The following is a 20,745-nucleotide window of genomic DNA, read 5'->3' on the forward strand; positions in this document are numbered from 1 at the left end:
TCTACTCATGTATCATTAACCTACCCTAGTACCCCAGAATACATTCGTACAGAACACATTCACACTCAGATCATAAAATAAACACATCAAAATAAACTGCTAAATTATGTACCTCACCAAACTATCCCAGAAATTAATATAGTAGAAGAATCATTCCCAAAATAAATAAGAATTGCACAGGCATGTGTATGTTCAAGTCACCACCTTACACTAAAACATTATATAGAGTCAATGTAGTAACAGATACTAGTTGCCATAGATACAGCCACCACAAAGGAGACACAGCACCTTGTACATCACTGTCCTACACTCACTCATTTGGCACTTGATATAAAAAAAATTGACTGATGAATTATGGGCTGAACTGGTGGCCATAGCATAGTTTTCTGGTGCTGCAGTATTCCTACAAGAGAGAAGTGGGGCAACAGATTGAGTGATTGTACATGTTATTTTCATTATCTGGATGTCATATGTAATATGATATCCCTCACTGCATCAGACTTTCAAAATTTCATATTGCAGGATTTGAATACAATGAGCCTGGAGAAGGAAAGCCATTCTATATACCTTATAGGTTATGTTGTCCGTGAGGGTTCCATGGTCACAAAAGAGGTTGATCCACGAAGAACTTCAATGCTCAACAAAAAACCCTTATCTAATGATGCACTTAGAAGGTAAGTAAAAAAGGAAGTTATTGTTTTGTTTCTGTAGTCACATTTGGCTGTTTAATACACTTGGTTAAGTGAGCTTCCAATCATGAAAATTTAATAATTTCAGACCGTATGGAGTACTGGTGCTAGAAATCACTCAACTAGTTCGTGGCCAGATGGCAAGCGATTTGACGCTTGGGTCCATTGATCAGGAAGATAGGGACACATTTGCTCCATTGTTTCTGTAAGTGTTCACCGTAAATTTAGGCCATGAGTATGTTAGATCAGGAACCTTTTACCAAACTCTTAGTTATATGTATATATAGCATTCACAGACTGGTTACAAAAGAAGATGAGAGAATCATATGAGAAATACAAAGAAAAGAAAAGAGAAGTAAAGCATAAAACAAATGAGGCAAAGAGGAGAGCAGAAATTTTTTAAAGTAATAAAAAGATGTTTTGGAAGAAATTAAGAGAGGAAGAAGAGGCAAATCAAGTAGAGAAGAAAAGGTGAAAGGTGCATATGGAGAGATGATAATGGAAGAAACGACAGTAAAAGGAAGATGGGCAGAATATTTTAGCGAGTTGCTAAATGTGATGGTTTAGACACATGGAAAGAATGAGTGAAGAAAGACTAGTAAAAGGTATGGAAGGCAGATGTGGAAGGAGTGAACATGAGGCGGCGACCAAGGATGAGATGGATGGATGGGGTAAAAGGGGCTTTGGGGAAGAGGGGAATGTCTGTTGAGGAAGGACAGGAGAGGACAGAAGACAGGGGTGAATGGAGAATGGTTGTATATGGATGATGTTGTGATGTATGTGGTGGAATGGGTGGGGGATGGGGAGTGAGGTATTATGTGTGAGAAAACTTTGATGCAGCCCAAAGGGATTTCTCCCCATCTTTTTTGCATGGGGGGACGGAGAGGGGGTCGCCGATTTAATGAAGCGGTCTTGCTGTGGATGTGCTGTGTCTTGCAACACTGCTTCTGACCCAGGGTAGTGGACAAAATGCAGCGATGACCCATCATCCAGGAGGTGCCAAGATAAGAGGGAGGGTAGAGGGTGGAGGGGAGTGGAGTGTATTGGGGATGGAATGGGTGGGAAAGGTTTTTATGTCTTTGTTTTTTGGCTACCTCCCTTGTAAGGGGGAAAAAGCCTTGGTATATGTATATATGCTAAATGTGAAGGAGGAAAGGGAGGGAAAGGTACTTGTAGTGGGAAGCGCTAAGAAAATGACAGTGATATGTGAGGAAAATGGAGGATAAATAAGGAGAGATGAGCTCAAGGCAGTTGTTAAAGATGATGAGAGCAGGAAAGCCACCTGGGTTAGATGGGTGTCATGCAGAATGTCTAAAAAAGGGAGGTACAGTGATGGTGGACTGGCTGGTGAGATTATTTAATGATTGTTTAAAAGAGGGTAGAATGCTGGCAGACTGGAGGAGTACCTTTATAGTTCCACTTTACAAGGGAAAGTGGGACAAGTGTGAGTGTAGTAGATTTAGAGGGATCAGTTTGTTGACTTGTTGGGAAGGCTTCTGGGAGGGTTTTGATTGAAAGGATTAGGAGTGGAACAGAGGGAGTAATTGGTGAAGAAGAGTGTGGGTTTAGGACAGGTAGGGGTTATGTAGATCAGATTTTTGTGTTAAGACAGATATGTGAGAAAGCTATAGGAAAAGGTAAAGATGTGTTTTGATCCTTTATGGATTTGGAAAAGGCTTATAACATGGTAGACAGGAAGACACTATGGGAGGTATTACAGATATATGGGATAGGAGGAAAGCTTTTAAGAGCAGTCATGAGTTTTTACAAGAGTAGTAGAGCTTGTGTTAGAATTAGAAATAGAGAGAATGAGTGGTTTGAGGTAAAAGTGTGACTTCACCAGGGATGTGTTATGTCACCTTGGCTGTTCAATTTATACATGGTGTGAGAGGTAAATGCAAGAGTAATGGGTCAGGGACTGGAGATGGTTAAAGAAAATGGAGAAAAGTGGAGGATAAGCCAGTTTGTTTGCGGATGACACTGTGCTTGTAGTAGGATCAGAGGAGGGATTGAGGAAGTTAATGACTGAGTTTGGGAGAGTGTGTGAAAGAAGGAAGTTGAAGATAAATGTGGGTAAAAGTAAGGTGATGAGAGGTAAGTGGCAGCAGACTGGAAGTGAGCATTAAGGGAGAGAGACTGGAGGAAGTGGATAGTTTCAGATACTTGGGTGTGAATATGGCAGGAAAGGGAGGAGTGGAGGCGGAGGTAGAATGTAGATTGAAAGAAGTAAGTGCCCTGGTGGATTAAATAGTGTAATGAGAAATAATAGACATTTGGGAATAGATGTTAAGAGGAGATTATATGAAGGAGTGATTATGCTGACAGCACTGTACAGGGCAGAAACATGGAACATAAGAGAGAAAGAGAAAAGGAGTTTGAATGTGTTTGAGATGAGGTGTCTGAGAAGTATGATAGGGGTTACTAGGTTGGATAGAGTGAGAAATGAAGAGGTGTGGAGCAGAATGGGGGTGGTAAGGGAGTTAGGAGATAGGATGGATGAAGGAGTGATGGGATAGTTTGGACACATGGAAAGAATGAGTGAAGGAAGACTAGTAAAAGAGGTGTGGAAGGCAAAAGTGTAGAGAGTGAACATGAAGGGGTGACCTAGAATGAGATGGATGGATGGGGTGAAAGGGACTTTGGGAAAGAGGGGAATGTCTGTGGAGGAAGGATGGGAGAGGAGAGAAGACGGGATGAGGTTGTGGTGCATGAGGTGAAATGGGTGGGAGATAGGGGTTGAGGTAGTATGTGTGAGAAAAAAATTGATGCAGCCTGAAGGGATTTCTCCCCGTCTTCTCCTTTTTTGCATAGGGGGATGTAGAGGGGGGGGTCACCGATTTTATGAAGCGGCCTTGCTGTGGATGTGCTGTGTCTTGTGACGCTGCTTCTGACCCAGGGAAGTGGACGAGATACAGGGATGACCTGTCATCCAGGAGGTGCCAAGATAAGAGGGAGGGTAGAGGGTGGAGGGTAGTGGAGTGTATTTAGGGTTGGAATGGGTGGGAATGGTTTTTATGCCTTTGTTTTGTTCCGAAGAATACAAACTCTTCGGTACTCCTTACACTAGGATACCTTCGCGTAGCGCGAATATTTCTACTGCGAAATTAAAATCCTCACTCTGTGGGTCTGGGCAACGCTTATCCTCAGTAAGGGGCCCCATTGGGGCAAGGGGGGGGGGCCCTTGCCCTCCACCACAAGTCTCGCACACTATAACCATTCTCTTCGCAGTAGTGACCGCGTTAAAATCTCTCTACTATACATGTTTTGTTTTTATCGGTTTCCCCCTTAATGGGCTGATTCTCAGTCAAACTCCATTATTAGCGCGGCAGCGAACCGTTAATCACTCAACGGTTCTATGTTTACATTTGGGCCGAAAATCAAGCAACCCGCTTCGATTGTTGCCAGCTCACTCCCAGGACGCTAAGGAGTTCGTCGTCCTTCAATTTCATCGGGGTTTTCCCTACGCCATCCTGTGTCCTGGAATTATTAAATGCTTCTCCATTTCCTGTATTATTCCCTTAACCGCCACCGGGTATCCTACCCTTCACTGTAAGTATGGAATCTGGTTCCAGTATTGTTGTGGTTCAAGATAGGTTGTGTCCCTTCGCCGAAGGGAGATACCTTTGTCTCACCCCCCTTACCGCCAGCCCAAGTGGATCCTCACATTTGGTGTTTCAAGTGTATGGCTCTTAAGTGTTCACCTTCATCCCCGTGTGAGACGTGCATTCAGTGAGATGATAGTCAGTGTTCCGTGTACTTTCATGTTCACAGGAAAGCACATGCAGGGGAAAAGGTGCGCAAGCATAGAAAATGGCTTCCCTCTTCACCCCCCAAAAACAAGAGAAGGCGGACTACGGCTTCAGAGGAGACGAGCAATTCTCTCCCTCCTCCACGGCGTAGTAGACAGGAAGCCAAGTTGTCCTTTATTCCTTTAACCAGGACGGTTAGCGTAGACGGACATGCGCCTCAGGCCACCTCTAGCTACTGTTCCTGTACGAGATTTTTCCCGGATGAGGTCGCTTGCGGCTTGCCCTCGACCCATCCCGGAAACTCGACAGTCGCTCCTCCCAAGCGTAGTAGCCAGGAAGGTGGTACAACGTCCACTTCGAGTCATTCTCAGGCCAAGTTGTCCTCTTCCTTCAACCAGGACGGTTAGCGTAGACGGACATGCGCCTCAGGCCACCGCTAGCTACCGCTCCTGTATGACATTTTTCCCGGATGTGGTCGCTTGCGGCTTGCCCTCGACGCATCCCGGAAACTCGACGCCGGCACGGACAAAGAACCCGGGTTCAAAGACAAAGACCCCCTTAGTCTCTTCTACTCAGGAATCCCGCAGTACGCACAACACCCACCGTAGGAAGAGCCGGGTGATCAACGGTGACCTTTCCATGCCCTTTGCTCACGAGGACAGAGATCAGGGACGAGGTTGCAGACGCGGTGTTTCTCGCTGACCGGACAGGCGCCAGCTACGACGGCGACGACGTCCACAGTACGCGGGCAGGGAAGATGGCTTCCCCCCTCACCCGACACAAAGAGAAGGCATGCTACGTCGGCGGAGGTCGCGGGCAGTTGTCTCCCCCCTCCTAAGCGTAGGAAACGGAAAGGTTGTACAATAGCCGCCCCGAGTCAGTTTCAGGCCAAATTGTCTCCTGTTCCTTCCCACAGGGTGGTTTGCTTCGACGGGCACGCGCCTCTGGCCCCCGCGAACCCCCCCGGGTACGAGCTTTTTCCCAGATGCGTCCGCCGGCCCCGCGACGCTGCCCGGAACCTCCCCCCCCCCCACGGACAAAGGAACCGAGTTCGGAGATTCGGAGCGCGTCAGCCTCTTCTCGGGTAACCCCCAGTCCACCTTCCACCCTTCGTCAGACGAGCCGGGTCATCACCGGAACCCTTTCTATGCCCGGTGGGCAGGAAGCCCGAGATGTACCCACACGCGCGTTCGTCGTAGGTGACTCAGCTTCGTCCAGAGGAGGCAGTCTCCCCTTGGCGTCTCCCGGACCATCCACACCCAGGCGGGACTCACCAAGCGGATATTCCCCGGACCTCCTCCCCACTCTCTGTTCACTCGTCACTACGTTGAAGGAACAGATGGAGGCCCAACGGGAATTTTTCCGCGCTTCTCAAGCGTGGTTCGTGCACCGCACAGAAGCTCGTGAGGAGTCACCGCCCCCAAGGGCCCCCCTCGACCATCTTCCACTTGCTCAGCCCCCCCCTGAACCCATCAGTGACGAGGATGGTAGCGTGAGGTTCCTCTCTGCCCGTGCCGACCCCTCCTACGCCGACGATGATGCCCACAGCGCCGTAGGGGGGGGGGGGCACGCTCCCTTTCTCCTCCCGTGTTTCCCAGTCGGAATCCTCGATGGTGGTCCCACCTTCCTTCTCGGACGTCCTCGCGAGGGTTCGGAGGGCGAATTGACTGGGCCTCCCGCAAGAAGAGGAAGCCACATTCGAGTCTGACATCTTCATGACGGCCAACTCTCAGAAAGCCCAGCCTCCTCCCCTCCACCTTCCATGGAGTACGCAGACGGCGAGAGCCATGGCCCAGGCCTCCGACGCTCTCGCAACAAGGACGACCGAGAAGGGGCGTTGGCTTCCGGGCCCATTGGAACACCAGAAGCGCTTCTACACCCCATCGGGGTCAACCCTCAGAGCAGCCTCGATCCCGGCAGTCATCTAGTTGTCTCCACTCAACAAGTTCCTTTCCCTGACGAAGTTCCGAATGGACACCCCAGAGTCCGTAAGGGCGTCTATCAGGGAAGGGGACTTCATGGTGTCGCTGGACCTCCAAGATGCCTATTTCCACATACCAGTGCATCCCTCCTCCAGGAAATTCCTCAGCATCATCCACAGGGGCACCACCTTCCACTTCCCCTGCCTCTGCTTCGGACTTTCCACAGCACCCCAAGTCTTCTCCAGTGTGTTCAACCTCGTTTCAGCGTGGTCCCACTCCAGGGGAATTCAACTACTCCGTTACATGGATAACTGGCTGATCCTTGCACATTCTGCCCAGCTATGCCAAGAACACCTGAGAATGGTCCTAACCTTTGTCCTGAAATTGGGCACAGTAGTCAACCCGGAAAAGTCAGATTTCTTACCAAGACAGAGAGTCACGTACCTGGGTATGGTCCTGGACTCCTCCCTAATGGAGTCGTTCCCAGTAGAAAAGGGGATCCCGAATCTCGCTTCTCTAGTTGCACAGGCACTATCGACCAGGTTCCTGACGGCGACACAATGCCAACTCCTGGGCCATATGGCCTCCATAGAGAAATTAATCCCCAGGAGTAGACAAAGAATGCGACCGCTACAGTGGCTCCTCAAGTCTCAGTGGGCCCCGCAAGAGGGAGAACCCCTACAACACATCTCCCTCACCGAAGAAGTCAAGGATTCTCTTCTCTGGTGGAAGGCCCATGCAACCTTCTCATGGGGATGCCCCTCGGCCCATCTCCCCCCGAAGTCCTCCTGTTCTCCGATGCCTCCAAGGAGGGCTGGGGAGCCCACCTCAACGACGATCACATCAGCGGTTCCTGGTCCACAGTCGAGCGGACAGCCCATATCAATTGGCTTGAGTTGAAAGCAGTACTCCTGGCTCTCCGTCACTTCAAGGATCAAGTCTCAGGAAAAGTAGTGGGCATAATGTCGGACAATTCCTCGGTAGTACCCTACCTGAACGAGCAAGGGGGGCACAGTCTCCCAGGAACTATGCCTTCTGATGATGGACATCCTCAACCTAGCCAAGAATCTCCAGGTGTCACTCAAAGCCCGCTACATCCCGGGGAAGAGGAATCTCTGGGCGGACCACCTCGGCAGGAAGAATCAGATAATCAACACAGAATGGTCCCTCTATCGAGAGGTAGCGAACTTCATCCTCAGCAAATGGGGCTCCCCTCTAGTGGACCTTTTTGCAATGAGATGGAATCACCAACTCCCAATATATTTCAGCCCTTTCCCGGATCCTCTGGCAGCAGGAGAAGATGCTCTTCTGCAAAGTTGGGACAACCTGGACTCCTACGCTTTCCCACTATTTCCCTTGCTCCAGAAGGTACTCCTGAGAGCAAGACACGCATCCTACCTTCGGATGACTTTGATCGCTCCTTGGTGGCCCGAAGCCCCATGGTTTCCAGACGCCCTCGAGCTAGCAGTAGAAGAGCCTCTGGCCCTTCAGGGAAGACCAGATCTTCTGTATCCACCCATCAACGGGCCTTGGCACAAGAACCCTTCAGCACTCAATCTTCACGCATTCAGACTATGGTCCGGATCCTCCTAAAGAAGGGTTTTCCCAGAGAAGTGGCAGAGGACATGTCCGCTCCTATTCGCTCTTCCTCAGCTAACCTTTATCAAGGGAAATGCAATGCCTTTGCAAAATGGTGCCACTCCAGGAAGTTAGTCCCAGATCGAGCCACCATTCCTGAGATCGCCTCCTTCCACTTCCTCAGGAAGTCCAAGAAGATCTCCCTCTCGGCAGTACAAGGCTATAGGGCAGCTCTAAATCAGGTGTTTTCTCTGAAGGGCATGGTCCTAGCCCTTTCACCGGAAATTTCCATGCTCTTCAGGCACTTCAAAGATCATGCCCCCCCAGGGAAATCAGTTCTCCTCTGCGGGATGTGGCATTAGTCCTGAACTCTCTGAGGGGTCCCCCTTACGAACCTCTCCGAGAGGCACATCTGAAGGACTTCACCTAGAGGACATTTTTTCCTGCTAGCCCTGGCATCTTCCAAGAGAGTAGGGGAGTTACATGCCATCTCTTATAGAGTCGCCCATTCCAAAGGATGGAAAGAGGTCTCCTTCACTTTCATGCCTCAATTCATTGCCAACAACCAAGATCCTGCCAAATCCGACCCTAGATTCTGGTCCTTTAGTGTTCCGTCCTTAGACGAATTTGCAGGGGGAGAATAGACTGAAACAGTTCTATGCCCGGTACGAGCCATCCGGACCTACCTCAAGGGAACCGAACATCTTCGACCAGAATTAAAGAGGTTGTTCATCTCTACTAAAGGTAGCCCATCACTAAGAATTCCATTTCTTACTGGACAATGGAAGTCATCCGCAGAGCCTGCGACATGAACCACACAGATTGTCCATGACCTGAGGGCAGTAGGGACCTCCCTAGTCATCAGAAAGAATCTGTCAGTCAACCAGGTTCTTCAAGCAGGTATATGGAAGAGCCAGAGTACGCTCACTTCCTTTTACCTCAAAGAAGTTATGCGGGAATCTTTAGGGAACTTATCTTTGGGCCCCATAGTGGCCGCCCAAGAAGTCCTGAAAATGATATACCCCTCCTCAAGAGCACACAGCCGACCCTGACAACTCATCCAGGTTCTGGCTCGGCATCTGCAGGGATAACTTTCCAAAGTCCTTCTCATACTCTTACATTCCCTTACCTCACCCGCGGGCTCTCAAGCATTCCAAGGGAATCAATTCAAGCCCTTCAGTGGTACAAAAGTGATTATAACCTGTCTGTCTCCACTCCAGGGAACAGAAAGGGGTGCACTTCAAAGTGAGGGGAATGTATAGGGGTCTGGTCAACATAGTCTTAGCACACTAGATTTTCCTTACAGCGGTTTCCCAGGCTAGATAACAACTTCCTTCCCTCCTAAGTCCGAGTCTCCTAGTGTAAGGAGTACCGAAGAGTTTGTATTCTTCGGAACAAATGTAATTTTCGCAGGAAAATTAATTTTTCCCTGATACAAACCTGAGGTACTCCTTACCTTTAATGGCCCTCCTCAACCACCCCTCTAAACAGTTCCTTCTCCTTGCCTGACAAACCTTGTGCTTAATTCATACCTGGCTCAGAGAATGGTTATAGTGTGCGAGACTTGTGGTGGAGGGCAAGGGCCCCCCTTGCCCCAATGGGGCCCCTTACTGAGGATTTGCATTGCCCAGACCCACAGAGTGAGGATTTTAATTTCGCAGTAGAAATATTCGCGCTACGCGAAGGTATCCTAGTGTAAGGAGTACCTCAGGTTTGTATCAGGGAAAAATTAATTTTCCTGCAAAAATTACATTTTTGGCTGCTCAGATAAGAGGGAGGGTGGGAGGGGTGTGGAGTGTATTCAGGGATGAAATGGGTGGGAATGATTTTATGCCTTTCCCTTTTTGGCTACCTCCCTCTTAAGGGGGTACACGACACCTGGGGGTCGTTTTCTAAACTATTTAGAGTAAAGAGCTGAAACTTCTCAGGTAAATAGGTATCCATGTTGCCTACATTTTAGGTGAAACAGAATGATGTATGTACACATGTATGTATACCAGTAGCGACATTTAAAAGTGCACAGCACCATAATACGTGGACCAATTTGTTTTGTATTTTGGCTATGATTAGTCAGTAGGCACACCTAGAGCCGGTCATTGAGTAATTGAACAATTTCCTTTATACTTTTGCATACAGGCATTTCAATGTTAATGTTCGGCAAAAATCGTGAAAAATAATTTTTTTTTTGTCTTGTTTCCATTATTACTCCGAACTCTTTCATCTTATTCAAAATATTCGAACGATAGGCCCTAGCAGTTACTAAAAGTAATATTCCCTATAAGTTTCATCTAAATCTGATGTATTTTAGATTTTTTATGATTAAAAAAAAAGTAAAAAAATATTGAACGGAGATATGGCAACTTGAAATATAAATATATCTGTAATTTGCTTATAGTTTTACCAATTTGACTGATTTTTCATGGCTTAATTCTTATTATATAATGAGTAAGTACAGTAAAAATCATCAACATATTTTGATTATAAGTACTTTAAATACTGAAAAACTAAAGTATAAGTATGTCACAGTAGTGACGACGCACAGACGACACCATCATATAATTTGCTTTTTTGCACCTTTGGCGGTTTCTTCATATGAAACCTCACTGCTGGGGGTCTTCAGGGTATCTAAATCATTGGAAAGAGGTTTATTTTAACCAGCAGTGGGCGCCTTCTCTTTCCTCATCAGATTCCCCTCACCAATCTATGTTGGTAGGGCACCCCCTCCAGCATCATATGATGTCCCCTCTTCTCTCTTCTTTCTCTCTTCTTCCTGTATAGCCTTGATCTTTTTCCTCTTGCTTTCTTCTTTGGATTCAATCTTCCTCTTTGAATTGTTTAATCTAATGTTGTCCTTTACCTCTGTCACTTTTGCTGCAATTTCACCAAGGTTCTCCACCTCAGCTGCTGTATGGCCAAGGTTGAACTTTGTCACACCGCGATGCACACCGTACAGCATTCGTTGTAGACCATAGAATTTAACCTTGGGCAGTTCACTCCAGATGACACTATGCAAGCTTTCGTTGTGATTTTGAGTGTCTCCTCCACAACTTTCTAGTAACTTTGGGGTAACGATACGCTGGTAAATGGGTATCATCTGTCTCACAACATCAGGACGTAGTGGTGTGTGGATGTTATCTTTGTGTGAAGGTATGGGCATGTCATTAGCTATAGCCCTTTGCACAAAACAAAAAGAGTCTTTCCCTGGTGGACAACAGCTGTGCTGAGGATTCTCATCCGTGCTCGAGCAGTGCCGTAGTGTGGCATATATAGCCTTCTTCATCTCCTCTTTGTTGCCAGCATTATCCTTGATGGCTTTGGTGAAGTAGTTTTGCAATTTCTTCACAGCTGTAGCAGTAAGTGAACCTTTCTTTCTTCCCCCTAGTTTTAATTGGAGCAATCCTTTTCCAATTCTTTTTGAGACATGATTTGTACACTCCTTCTCTATCTTTGTATCTCCATATATGCCTTGCACTGCTTTAAAGCCATTCCCATTACCATCAGACACCACACATGTATATTTCATCTTGCATTTTTCAATTGACCTGCCAAACAATATCTTCCACCCTTCCACTTCCATAGTGGGACTGCTTCCATCAAAATTCTTCTCACACATACATTCATGTTCAGGCCACCACTCCTTGCAATCCAGCCCCTTTTCTTCGTTAACTGCACAAACTTTACAGTACATGCTTAGTGTTACATGGTCCACTACCATTCCTGTCTGGAATTCTATTGCACTTACAAAGCCATATTTGAAAGTGAATCCTCTCTTACTCCACGAACCATCGATACTAACTTTTACTTCTTTTACTTTTGGTAGAGTTGGGTCTTCCTTTTCTAATGCAGCATGTACATGTTCTCTTGTTTTTTCCAAGAGTTCCTCATATTTCGTTATGCTGGTCTCTATAATAGGATGGCTAAGTTTACTAAACGTTTTGTGGTGTATCATTTTCATGTTCATTGCCATGCACATTTTCTGTACTGCAACATAACCATCCCCACAGTGTAAGCCGGCCTCCACAGCCCTGTTATGTACTTCATAGCTTTCATTTCCACCGCCTGGTGAAGTACACCATTTGCTCTTTTCAGAGCACAACTTACACTCTGCCTGAAATGTTTTCACCATTCCACATTCTCCTATCACTTCAACATGCATCTTCTCACCACACTGGCATCTAACAAGCGAATTTATCCACTGCAAAAAACTGCTTTTCTCCACAATCATGAATTCACGTTCATTCTTATCTCCCCTCTGTACAATTTCAGAACTGATATCTAATTTTCTTGCTGTATTAGAGATGAAAGAAGTGCTTGATGGTGTAGACCTGGCCACAGGTGTTGAGAGAGGTGCAGGTGAGGGCAGTGGTGGAGTGAGAGATGGTGAGGTCTTGGCTAGTTGTCTTTGACTGCTTGCCATCTTTAACTGCTGTTTTTTTGTCAATGTGGATGTTCTTCTGTTCTTTTTGCTACCCATGATGACCGTACTATAGAGTAATATGTACTAGCTAAGGTAATAGATTGCAAGGAGAGCTCATGAGACATGCGCAGTTTCCCTTTCAGAGCTAGCAGGTAACTGACGCCTAGATGCGCTCAAAGTTGGCATTTCCTCTCCCTCCACCTTCCTCCCTTCCCCTCCACCCTCGTACTGGCCGTTGAAGCATTGGGCGAGCGTAAATTAAATCAAATTTCAATGTTATTCCATGCGCCTGAAGGTCCTAAGTGGCACGCCTCCATCTAGTGTGGGTTTCGCCTTTAACTCTGTCCCTTTAAACCTCACCCAAGACCTTTAAATTGCGCGCGTCTGGAAAATTATTTGTCGGGATTTATTTCTAAATGGTATACGAACATTTTGAACACAGTTTTGAAAAATGCTATATCTTGACCAAATTCACCCCCCTCAGGTGTCGCGTACCCCCTTAAGGGAAAAAAAAAGCCTTGGTATATGTCTGTATGTATGTTTTTTGGCTACCTCCCTTGTAAGGGTCTAGGATGCTCGCTGGCTGAGCAGGTTAGGGCGTCGTTACTTGCGGCGGAGGTCGAGATGATGACGATTCGAACACTGTTTTGGGCAAGTTGAACCAAAGGCATGGTTCATTAAATTCCATGCTACAAAGTCCCCTGTAAGGGGCACCATCCTAGCCTCCCGATAGGGGGGAGTGTGTGACGTTAAACCAAATCATCATCATCATGTATATATATATATATATATTTTTGCAGAAACCACCGGGAAATTGAAAAAACAGATACCGAATGTTTTCGTCTATTTAGACATTTTCAAAGGTACAAAAAAGCAATACAGAAAGAAACAATAAATACATAAGAAGACAAGGATACTCGGAGAGGTCCCATGTTACATTTTATCACACACAATTTTGTCAATAATAAAATTGTCCAATTTAAATAAACCCAAACTCAAGTTCATGTTATTTCCAAAATTTCTTTTTATAAAACAAGATTCAATAATATTTCTTTCTATAATATTATTACAAGAAGTAATTATTTTAGAATTTCCCCAGTCAATATTATGACCATAATCCCTTTGGTGGACAAATAACCCACTGGACACTTGCCCCGTTCTAATACTATATTTATGTTGGCCTATTCTTTTTTCTAAGCCTTTGCCTGTTTGGCCTATATAAATAAAATCACAATTTTTACATGGTATATTATAAATACATCCTTCTTTACTTCTTGGGGAATTTTTAATTAACAGACTCTTAATGTTGTTATTATTTTTGAATACTATCTGGATACCAAATTTTTCAAAAATGCTAGGAAGATGGATTAAATTCTCATGGTACGGAATTGTTAGCATATTTTTATAATTAAATGGTTTGACCTGCGACGTATTAAGAAAACATTTCCTGGCTTTGATTTTTGTTTTATCAATAAGATGTTTTGGATATTTTAAATTTTCTCCAATGTCATAGATGAATTGTATTTCTTGATCCAAGAACTCAGGGGAACAAATTCTATAAGCTCTCAGGAACATTGAAGAAAAAACTGACAGCTTGGATGTTTGACTGTGATACGAGTAAAAATGAATGTACGAGAGGACATTGGTCGGCTTCCTGTAAACGTCAAATTTAAAGTATCTTCCACATCGGTAAATATTTACATCTAAAAATGGTAACATATTATTTTCTTCAACCTCTACTGTGAATTTAATGGAATGCACTAAATTATTTAAATCTGACAAAAAAGTATCCAAATATTGATCATTAGGCCAAATGCATAATATGTCGTCAACATACCTGTACCAAACTGCATTAATTGGAAGAATGTTTGGTAATAACTCTCTTCCAAAAAACTTCGTCTAAATAGACGAAAACGTTCGGTATCTGTTTTTTCAATTTCCCGGTGGTTTCTGCAAAAATATTTTATCACGTGTGTTTTGTGATTTCTTTGCATATATATATATATATGCCTGTATGTATATATTCATGCACACATTCACACTTTCTTCCTTATAAAGGGCAACTGAGTCAAAGGGCACACATCTTATACAAATAAGGCCCATGCTTCCTTCTATCTCGGCACCTTTGAGATGAATGGTCACCCTGTTTCCTGCCATACTGAGTGAAAAGCACTGCAGCAATGCATAGCTCTTCCATAGCAGAGCCAAACTGCTGGAAGAGCTGTGACTGTTTCATTTCTGCTGAATGCCTCAGTGGTCATCCAACTTATCATTCATACATACATACATACATACATACATATACCAAAGGCTTTTTTCCCCCTAACACGGGAGGTAGCCAAAAAAAAAAGGCATAGGAACTACTCCCACCCATTCCATCCCCTACATACTCCACTCCCCTCTACCCTAATCCCTCCCTCTTATCTTGGCATCTCCTTGATGACGGGTCATCCCTGTATCTTGTCCACTGTCCTGGGTCAGAAGCAGTGTTGCAAGACACAGCACATCCACAGCAAGGCCGCTTTATTTATTTGGCAACCCCCCCTCTCCATCCCCTCATGCAGGGGCTGTGTCAGTTTATTTCTCACACATACTCTCTCACCCCCCATTGCCCACCCACTCCCCCTCATGCATCACAGCATCATCCATGCACAACCCTTCTCCATTCACCTCTGTCTTCTGTCCTCTCCCATCCTTCCTCAACAGACATTCCTCTCTTTCCCAATGTCCCTTTTACTCCATCCATCCATCTCATCCAAGGATGTCCCCTCATGTTCTCTCCTTCCACACCTCTTTTACTAATCTTCCTTCACTCATTCTTTCCATGTGTCGAAACCATCCCAATACTCTTTCATCAACTCTATCTCCCAACTCCCTTTCCACCCCTGTTCTCCTCCTCACCTCCTCATTTCTCACTCTGTCTAGCCTAGTAACCCCTATCATACATCTCAGACATTTCATCACAAACACATTCAAACTCTTTCTTTCCTCCTCTCTTATGTTCCATGTTTCTGCCCCATACACTGCTGTTGGCACAATCACTCCTTCATACAATCTCCTCTTAACATCCATTCCCAAATGTCTATTTCTCATTGCACTTTTTAATCCAACTTATCATAAAACTTTAATCTGTACTCATACAGTTGTCTGTGTTATTTCTTGACTGTTCATTTATTGTATGTGATTTTGGCAATGCCATGGATAAGGTGTTAGACATAACAAGATAGTTTATTCTATAGAATAGTTTCACTTAAGGATCTAATGATTTGTTTACTCAGATGTGGTGAAAAGGACACACCAGATAGCCTTGTGAGGAAGATGATGGTGAACCGTAATGATGTTGTTCGAGAAAACAAGATGGGCATGCAGGGTATCCATTTTTCTTTTACACTGCTCAACGGTGACATCAAACAGGTCTGTGATTACTGTTTTGATACTATTAAATTTAGGTGCACTTATTTTCTAGGTTATTTGTACTACCATAAAAGGTTTAGAAAAGATTGATTTATATCTTTGCCTTAGTTTATCATACATTTCGGAATTAATGTAAATGTTTGGTGAGCAGCCACGAGTGAATTTTATTGCTATGTTTCTAGCTCCCATATGTTTTCATAGTGAGTGTGTGGTACAGTCATATGCTCTTGAATTAGGGGAGAGCAATGTTTCTTTGGAACTTGAAATAATTTTTCATTTTTAAGATTTAGAAGATCTTGGTATTTCATTTCTTTTTTAAATAGACATTTGTTGAGGTGTCCTTCGAGAACTAAAAGAAAAGCCTATTACATACTTGTTTCTAAAAACAACTGTTGAGGGCCCTTATTTGCAAGTGTTTAAGAATTTTTTACTGTTTTCCAATGCAAAACATGTGTGGGCACCTGAAATATGGTTTTCCTTTTGAATGATGATTGATTATACTTTGTATTAGTGGTGCTTAGGAGGCCCAGAATGGATATACTGTATAACTTGCTCTCACTTTAATTCAAGAACACACAACCAAAACACACATTCCCTGTGAAACCATGAGGGAGCTAGAACACCACAGTAAAACTTATTTATGGCTGCTTATCAAAGAGTTTATGCACAGTAACCCCTGCTACATCCAAACTAAAAGAATCTCTCTCTCTCTCTCTCTCTCTCTCTCTCTCTCTCTCTCTCTCTCTCTCTCTCTCTCTCTCTCTCTCTCTCTCTCTCTCTCTCTCTCTCTCTCAGTCTCTCTCAGTCTCTCTCAGTCTCTCTTAATCTCGCTTTCTCTCTCTCTCTCAGTCTCTCTCTCTCTCTCTCTCTCTCTCTCTCTCTCTCTCTCTCTCTCTCTCTCTCTCTCTCTCTCTCTCTCTCTCTCTCTCTCTCTCTCTCTCTCTCTCTCTTAGATGATGTCAGTTAGTATATGGGAGGGATCACTGTATTTATGATATATTGACTGAGTACTCTTGTCTTGAAAACAGCTACGTGAAGAAAACCCACATTATGTTTCACTCCATGAGGTTCCTGTGGCATCACGTTTAGGATTGTCAGAAGTGATTATGCCTGGTGATGTAAGGAATGACTTGTACATCACATTAGTGTCAGGAGAGTTCTCGAGAGGGCCTAAGACAAGTGACAGAAATGTTGAAGTCACTGTCCGGGTGTATACTGACAAAGGACAACTGATACCGGTAAGATGATGATATGGATTAGTTTACTTTATTAGTGGCCTTATTCATGCTTCTCTCCCAGAATGATGAAATCTATGGAAGTCTCACTATTATCATACAAGAGTTTAAAGCATGAATAATTGGTAATATTTTATTAGAAGATCAATTATTGATAAACTAGAAAACAAAATATGAAAAAAAAATGAAAAGAAACTTTGAAACATCACTTTTGCTCATTAGGTTTAAGCTAGTCCCTCTATTTTATTCCACCATCATAGACAGAAGAATCTCATTTATCTTTCCATTCAAACAATGCTGCTGTCAACAGGGAGTTATAAGTCAAGGTGTAGGGAAAGAATGCTTAAATGAATACCGGTCAGTGACTTACCACCATGAAGCCAAACCCAAGTGGATGGAAACCTTCAAGGTAGCATTACCCATTGAAGAGTTCAAACGAGCACATATTAAATTCACCATGAAGCACAGGTTGGTCTTGGTGTATATCCTGTTCTCTAATCATAGAGTACAATTTACTCTGGAGTGTACTACTTCATGTAGAATAAAAAAAAATTTAGTCAAATGATTTGAAAAAATACTTTTGAGAATGGCTATAGTTTGTTTTGAAGGTGATAAAACTATGAAATATGTGTAAATATCTTATATTCTTTTAGTCATAAATGCTCATTGCACTATTGAAAAATACATGTGTGTAAAAGTGATTGTTATGATTTTTATACAGATCAACAAATGATTCAAAAACAAAACATGAGAAACCCTTTGCCATGGCATATATGCAACTGATGCAGTCAAATGGTACAACCTTACAGAACACTGACCATGACCTCATTGTTTATAAGGTAAGAATCATTGCTTGTCATATTTTTGTTTTGTGACTACAAAAATGATGGGGATAAGGTTTTCCACACTTATCAATGTTTAGATTAATTGTAACTTCAAAAAGTATCTAGCCATATGTTTTTAGGATTTTGTGTGTAGTTTTACTTAAATGATATATATATATTTTTTCTGATATCAATCCATTCATTGTCATAGTTCTCTCTGATATGGAAGTCAGTAATATTTATTTTACAGATAGACTCAAAGAAGTGGAGTGAGGATGACTTTGGTTACCTAAAATTACGGTGGCGGGCAGTGCCGGGAGAAGAGTTGGACAAGACAGCTCAGCATGGCCTCAGTCCCTCATCCAAAGATTCCTTCACCATCAATACTGTCTTTTGCTCAACAAAATTAACACAAAATGGTATGTTTCTGTTACTGGAAACCTGCTGTTGTGAGTATGGGGTTATTTCTGTATTCTCAGTCAGCAGGAGGGTAAGGGAAGCAATTGCTTGTTGTTATGAAAAAAGTAGTGAGAATTGATAGAGGGAGAATTCTAGACCTTGTCCAGAGGTTATGTGCTAGCCCCATGGTGCTTCACCATAAGACAATGGTGAAGGTATTTGGAGACAATAGAGAGATTATACTTTCTGTCCAGTAGGACCACCCATTGCAGGTGTCGGTCATTGGTCACAAGATTACCTGGGATGGTTATGCCAATAATTGTTACCGCATGTTTTTCTCAATGGAAATCTACAGCCTCACAGTAGCTGGCAATAATCCTTTTGCCCCCATATATGATATATATATGTATGTATATATATATATTAATATATATATATTAATACATATATATATATTATATATTAATATATATATATATATATATATATATATATAAATACATACATACATATACCAAGGCTTTTTCCCCCTTACAAGGGAGGTAGCCAAAAAGGAAAAAGCATAAAATCATTCCCACCCATTCCATCCCTGAATACACTCCACACCCCTCCACCCTCCCTCTTATCTTAGCACCTCCTGGATGACAGGTCATCCCTGACCTTGTCCACTGCCCTGGGTCAGAAGCAGTGTCGCAAGACACAGCACATCCACAGCAAGGCTGCTTCATTAAATCAGCGACCCCCCTTCTCCGTCCCCCCATGCATAAAAGGAGAAGACGGGGAGAAATCCCTTCAGGCTGCGTCAAATTTTGCTCACGTATACTACCTCACCCCCCATCCCCCCGCCCATTCCACCTCATGCTTCACAACATCATCCATATACAACCATTCTCCATTCACCCCTATCTTCTGTCCTCAACAGACATTCCCCTCTTCCCCAAAGCCCCCTTCACCCCATCCATCCACCTCATTCTAGGACGTCCCCTCATGTTCACTCCCTCCACATCTGCCTTCCATACCTCTTTTACTAGTCTTTCTTCACTCATTCTTTCCATGTGTCCAAACCATCTTAATACTCTTTCATCAGTAGTAGAGCTTGTGTCAGGAGAGAGTGAGTGGTTTGAGGTAAAGGTGGGACTTCGTCAAGGATGCGTTATGTCGCCCTGGCTGTTCAACTTATACATGGATGGGGTAGTGCGAGAGGTAAATGCAAGGGTAGTGGGTCAGGGATTGGAGATGGTTAAAGAAAATGGAGAATAGTGGGAGGTGAGCCAGCTGTTGTTTGCTGACGACACTGCACTTGTGGCAGGATCGGAGGAGGGACTGAGGAAGTTGGTGAATGGAGAATGGTTGTATATGGATGATGTTGTGAAGCATGAGGTGGAATGGGCGGGGGATGGGGGTGAGGTAGTATACGTGAGCAAAATTTGACGCAGCCCGAAGGGATTTCTCCCCGTCTTCTCCTTTTATGCATGGGGGGACGGAGAAGGGAGGTCGCCGATTTAATGAAGCAGCCTTGCTGTGGATATGCTGTGTCTTGCGACACTGCTTCTGACCCAGGGCAGTGGACAAGGTCAGGGATGACCCGTCATCCAGGAGGTGCTAAGATAAGAGGGAGTGTGGAGGGGTGTGGAGTGTATTCAGGGATGGAATGGGTGGGAATGATTTTATGCCTTTCCCTTTTTGGCTACCTCCCTTGTAAGGTGGAAAAAGCCTTGGTATATGTATATATGTATATATGTATATATATATGCGTAAATAACCACTAGGAAAAAGTAAACTAACGAAGCAGAGCGCTTTCGTGTAATTACATCTTCAGTGCAGATACAAAGAAGGAATTATAAGATGAAGAAACAAGGTACAGAATATATGACATAGTGAAGAGGGCATTCGGAGAGGTAGTGGAAGAAGTACACGTGACGGACGTATGGGCCGTCCTGGTAGCCAACAAGTATGGGACGTTTGGGCCGTCCTGGTAACCAACAAGTATGGGACAACTGCTCATAATTTATATTACAATTCAAACAATTTTGAAATTTCATGAGAAATAAAACTATCTAATTTGTACAAACCTTGATGAAGATTAACATTTATCCCCTTACTAGATTTGATCAAACTGCATTCAATTAAATTTCTTTCTGTTATGTTGTTGTTGTATGTGATGACTTTAGCGTTATCCCAGTCAACTGGGTGGTTAAAAGTCATCACATACAACAAGAACATAACAGAAAGAAATTTAATTGAATGCAGTTTGATCAAATCTAGTAAGGGGATAAATGTTAATCTTCATCAAGGTTTGTACAAATTAGATAGTTTTATTTCTCATGAAATTTCAAAATTGTTTGAATTGTAATATAAATTATGAGCAGTTGTCCCATACTTGTTGGTTACCAGGACGGCCCAAACGTCCCATACTTGTTGGCTACCAGGACGGCCCATATGTCCGTCATGTGTACTTCTTCCACTACCTCTCCGAATGCCCTCTTCACTATGTCATATATTCTGTACCTTGTTTCTT

The 20,745-nt window shown here is 43.9% G+C and overlaps 1 protein-coding gene across 6 annotated transcripts in view; it reads left to right on the forward strand.

The window, feature by feature from the left end:
- Positions 1-20,745, forward strand: part of LOC143026382 (dedicator of cytokinesis protein 1-like) — a 195,231-nt gene that overhangs the window by 24,114 nt on the left and 150,372 nt on the right. For all 6 annotated transcript variants that reach the window (XM_076186653.1, XM_076186655.1, XM_076186658.1 and 3 more), the window contains exons 8-14: positions 523-674; positions 778-894; positions 15,634-15,769; positions 16,798-17,007; positions 17,315-17,472; positions 17,726-17,843; positions 18,079-18,247. In XM_076186653.1, coding sequence (XP_076042768.1) covers positions 523-674; positions 778-894; positions 15,634-15,769; positions 16,798-17,007; positions 17,315-17,472; positions 17,726-17,843; positions 18,079-18,247 — 1,060 coding nt within the window. The remainder of the gene's footprint in view (positions 1-522; positions 675-777; positions 895-15,633; positions 15,770-16,797; positions 17,008-17,314; positions 17,473-17,725; positions 17,844-18,078; positions 18,248-20,745) is intronic.

This window comes from Oratosquilla oratoria, chromosome 6, assembly GCF_046742065.1.
Source record: "Oratosquilla oratoria isolate Oo_2021 chromosome 6, ASM4674206v1, whole genome shotgun sequence".
In the NCBI taxonomy this organism is placed as follows: Eukaryota; Metazoa; Arthropoda; class Malacostraca; order Stomatopoda; family Squillidae; genus Oratosquilla; species Oratosquilla oratoria.